The sequence below is a fragment of the Saccoglossus kowalevskii genome, chromosome 8, assembly GCF_978046115.1.
Source record: "Saccoglossus kowalevskii chromosome 8, keSacKowa6.1, whole genome shotgun sequence".
Classification (NCBI taxonomy): domain Eukaryota; kingdom Metazoa; phylum Hemichordata; class Enteropneusta; family Harrimaniidae; genus Saccoglossus; species Saccoglossus kowalevskii.
This window is the reverse complement of record NC_140648.1, coordinates 9,651,253-9,656,285: the sequence shown is the minus strand read 5'-3', so window position 1 is coordinate 9,656,285 and position 5,033 is coordinate 9,651,253. Positions and strand designations below refer to the sequence as shown.

Here is a 5,033-nt window from a genome sequence, read left to right as displayed (position 1 = left end):
TTGAGGGAAATCTGTATATTTTTGTTGTTTTCCGACCAGTTATATAGGTCGGTAGTGTCATTTGCCATTTTTACCATTTTGCTCCACAGTTGGACCCGCGGCGTTAGGGTCCGACTGTATACCGACGATGTATATATAACTGACAGACGAAGCAAAATATCTTCCCGGACCCAAAACGCCGCGAAACCACGGCTAGGTGGAGGTGTGACCTACCTGCCAAGTTTGAAAGAAATCGGCCAAGCCAAAAAAATCACAGAAGAAATCATACGTGAAAACACTGGAAATGTACACACACAGACACACACACACACAAAACGACAAAAGTGATTATAAGGGCAATCCTAGCGGAGCGGATCGCCAACAAAAGTGTTTATAAGGGCAATCCTAGCGGAGCGGATCGCCAATATATTACTTGTCTGAGAAATAAATAAGTTTTACGTTGAGAAATAACGAATTTAGGGGAAAATGCACCAGCAAGCTCCGGGACCAGCTAGCAAATAATAGAGCAAGTTCCAATGCCATCTGATATCACACTGGTTTCGCTGGTTTATTTTTCTCAAGTGACTACGGGAACCACACGTGGTTTAACCGCAAGGAACTCTGGGAAGGAGAATGTGTACGCCATATCATATGGCGTACGATTCGCTAAGAGTCATGGGAGATCACCCCAAAGTCACATGACTCCGAGTCGCATGACCCCATGACGTCATAGAAAAGAACCAGCATTTTATTTCCTGCTGTAAATCGCTGATATTGTATTAAGGCATGTGATGTTCTGAATATTACCATTTTATTAAGCTTCTGTATTGCCAGACACGGTATTAGACACTGTAACCGGGCAACGGTCTTCATAGAATTTGTACAACTGACATTTTGGAGCTAGCTCAACAAAACACGACTTGTGAAAAGTTTCGTGTTGACAGTGTCACTGATTGTGTCGTTCGGTGTTAGTTACTCTAAACTGATTCTCAGTCAACTTTCATTGGCATGGCTCACTATACAGACAAACCGCCAGCGTACACGGCGGGACCGAATCCACCACCGGGCGCCTATGATGGTAAGTTACATTCTCTGTCATGATTGATGTACAATTATGTGTCGAGCCACTCAGCACGTCTACCAATTTTTGGTTGACTTTCGATTTTTCCGGGCTTTCTACTCCTTCAACTTAAGCCGATATTTTATTAGAACGCATAATTCAGACGTTTTAGTTTCGATTGCATGACATAATATTGCTTGGGTCGATCTGAACATTTTAAACATATCTGAACATAACTTAACCTAATTTGTTCACACCTAAACAATTTACTGGAAGATTTATTTGAATATAAAACACTGTAAATGCATAATAATGAGATTAATTTGAAGATTTGAAGATTTTTGATAAAAAGTGCCTTGCTGATTGTGGGAAATTGATACTTAAAATAGGTATTTTTGGCTGAATCGTGTTTTATACCAGTTCCTGTTACAACTAGTTGTACAGGTTCCCGGCACAAGACTCAAATGGTTAAATACCATATAGCAAAACTACAGCTATGTATAGACCAAGATAGATAGTACCGTAGCAAAGATTTTTAAGATACTTGTAAGGTTAAGCTTGCAACCTTAATATCAAAAAGTACGATGATATAAAGTGTCCTCTAAACAAGACTGATTTTGTAGGGATCCTGAGTCAAAATGAAATCAAGTTGAGTCAGCTTATTGACTGGGAGATCGGTTTAGAAAAAATAAAGTTGTATGTATATAACTGACTTGAGGAACAAACCAAATGTTGTGGCCTGATTTTCTTTGTTTATACACTTATTTTGATTATAAAATATTAATTTCATTTTACAAAGTAACAAATACTGTAAGTATAGTATGATGTTTTCCAAGATCACTGTATCAATGCATGTTTTTTTTTTTATGTGTCAGTGATGCTCAGTTTAAAAGGCGGTGGTCGTTGTGCTGCGCATGTGTGACATTTGTGTTGATAAACATAGATTTTTCCACAATCCCAAGCGCTGTCCTATTGGAAATCACAAGTATGAGGTCGACCTCGGTGCAACTAATTAAAGCTTGGTAACGTCTTAGTTTGTACTCGTTGATCTGCGCATCAGCCACAATCACCATCTTTGTTTATATGAGACCCATATATCTCGCGCATGTGTGGAGCGACAACTACCACCCTTTAATTAACACTAGTTGCATCACAGCAAATCCATGTATGTCAGTGGCGCGTCATATTGGCTTAGAGGACACACTGAAAATACAGACACCATATTTTATTCAAATTTATTCCTGACCAATGGCATTACAGAACACCAGGCTCAGGAAGGTTGATTGTATTCAAAATCCATAGAAAGCATGTAATGCACACTTGTTGAATATGCAAGGACAATAGAATACAACAACAATCTGGGGCAAAATGCTGAACAATATTTTTCACAGACTTGCATTAGTATTGTGAATTGATTGTGAAAAACAAATGATCAACAATTCCATTATACTAGGAAAAGACACGCGGTACACTGACTACCATTTTGCAAGGACAGGAGCAAAACAACATGAGATGAACTCTAACCACTTCTTCACAAAATTGCTTGATGAATGAAACTGCCCGTTATCAGATTGTTATCAACTGATAAATGTATCCACCCCTTGAATAAAGATGTTATTTTTTAGATAAGGCACCTGACACATAACGAAAGAATCATAGACAATGCATATTTGTTATTGGCAAGTGTTCCGACAGACGCCTTCTAGGTTTTATCTCAAGGTCCCCCTGTAGGTAAAGACAAAGTCATCATCTTGACATTCACTATTGTAAAATAATGGGATTGTCATATTGACTGGCACATGTGTTTCAACACACAAAGCAAAGGTGATTGCCATGGAATGTCTTTTGTTTTTTTACCATTTCTAATAAAAAAAAATATTTTGTGAAAATTTATTCCTTCTAAAAATTAAAGCTGTTTTTACAGTATTGTAAAGGAGTTGTTTCCATACACATCATACAGTAAATAGGTGAATACTGGTCATATCATATTGATCAGATCAAAATCTTATGTATGGAGATGCTTTGGCTGATTTTAATTCTGTTCTCCGGTGTGCATCATCTCAAAACTAAGTCTTATCTTGAGCATTCAGCCACCTCTCATCATACAAGATTTGTCAACAAATTAGAGTAGGCCTTAGTAACAGTAAAATAAGATGTGATTGGTCATAGGTAGTTAATCAGACTTTGAAAACTGGCAGTCATTTATGAAAAGAAAAGAGCGCCTAGTCTGAAACATTAGACAAAATTGGTGTGAATGTTCTACATCGTGGGTGTTTTGGTATAAACTTGTTTCAAAATTAGGAGACTGGCAACCATTTTTGACTTGTGTGTGTGCGATTAGTGTGTGTGTGTGTGTCTGTCTGTCCGTTCGTTCCACTGATATCTCAAGAACTATGTTGGTTGTGGATGAAACTTGATGCATAGGTGCTCTGGGCTAATGCACAAATTTGATCAGAACTCTGTGCATATAATAACCTAATTTGCATGATAATTCGCTAATTTTTAGCTGTTCAATGACTGTTCCACTGATATCTAAAGAACCACTCGTTAGATTTTAAAGAAACTTGGCACATAGATGCTCTAGTCTAATGCACAGATTCAATTGGTTTGGGGTAAAAATCCATGCATATTAATTACATAATTTGTTTAGTGATTAGTCAATTTTCGATGAAATTAAAACACATAGTATATAGTATTCAGTATTAAAATCAGATCACATTATCAACTTAATTTACACAATCACATTTTAATGAAATTTATACATAGATGCTTGGTACTTATATACTCTAACACAATGTGAATTAGTTTTGGTCTATATGCATCCATAATAATTACCTAATTTACTTTTCAGCTAGCCACCAATTGTTTTAGGATTAATCATCACATTATAATGAAACTTGGTACATTTGCACCCTGGAACAATACACATACCTAAGTCTATGCATAATACTTGCTTCATTTGCATAACAGTTCATTTGGTTTATCGGGGTAGTCCATAGACATGGTTAGTTTAATGTTGAAAAACATGCATATTAATTATCTAATTATTATTAGCCCTTTTCTGATATTTCAAAAAAATTAATATAATTAATTAGACTGCAAACCGCAGATGTAAATTAAAATGTATTTGTTGTATAGCAGACAAATATGAGTTGCCAAGCTTCTTGTATGAAATGCTAATCTTAAATTTTAATTGAATTTTTAGTAGATCTCCAATATTTTCAGCACAGGGAGTTCTTTCTTGAGCTTTCTTTGATTGTAGATTGGGAGTCAAAGTAGTTTAGTACACAGTCTGTTGATTAAAACCTAATGTACACTGCATTTACAGTAGTACACAATTAATTTTTTATCTTTTTTTGAAACAGGGTATCAAGCTGGTGCCCCACCTACATATCCAGGAGGTGCTCCACCAGGTTATCATCCAGTTCAACATCCACCAACATCATATTCACAAACCACAGTGACAGTACAACCTGTGCCCCAGGCAACCAGGGTTGTAGTGGTGGGTGGATGCCCTGCTTGCAGAGTAGGTGTCTTAGAAGATGACTTCACATGTTTGGGCGTCTGCTGCGCAATAATATTTTTCCCAATTGGTATCCTCTGCTGTCTTGCAATGCGACAAAGAAGATGTCCTAACTGTGGTGCTGTGTTTGGTTAATACAGCAGGAAGTAACGATAACAATTCTCATTTCAAAATGACTTTATCTTGCATCTCATGATATTTGGAACCAATTTTAAATCTAAATGATGAAGAATTGTATTGTTTTCTCAATACCTTGCTAACTATTTTGAGTGCCTTTTTAAAGGACTATCTTTATACAGATGCAACATTTCTTCTATAGGATACGACAGAGGCTATTACTTTTTTTTTTGAACATGTTTGTATTTGTTTTCAAAAAACGGCATAAAAGATGAAAAAAAAGTAGATATTGTAATTTTCGGCAGCTTGAATTCTGACATTGTAATTGCAGGATGCGAAACGTTCGCATGATGC

At 36.5% G+C, this 5,033-nt stretch overlaps 1 protein-coding gene across 1 annotated transcript; it reads left to right on the top strand.

Annotated features, from left to right (window-relative positions):
* The first annotated feature begins 712 nt into the window (after nucleotides 1-712).
* LOC100375457 (membrane protein BRI3-like) lies at nucleotides 713-4,830 on the top strand. Its single transcript, XM_002731062.4, has 2 exons — nucleotides 713-1,057; nucleotides 4,405-4,830. The coding sequence occupies exons 1-2, from the start codon at nucleotides 988-990 to the stop codon at nucleotides 4,695-4,697; spliced, it is 363 nt and encodes a 120-aa protein (XP_002731108.1). The 5' UTR covers nucleotides 713-987; the 3' UTR covers nucleotides 4,698-4,830.
* The last annotated feature ends 203 nt before the right edge of the window (nucleotides 4,831-5,033 follow it).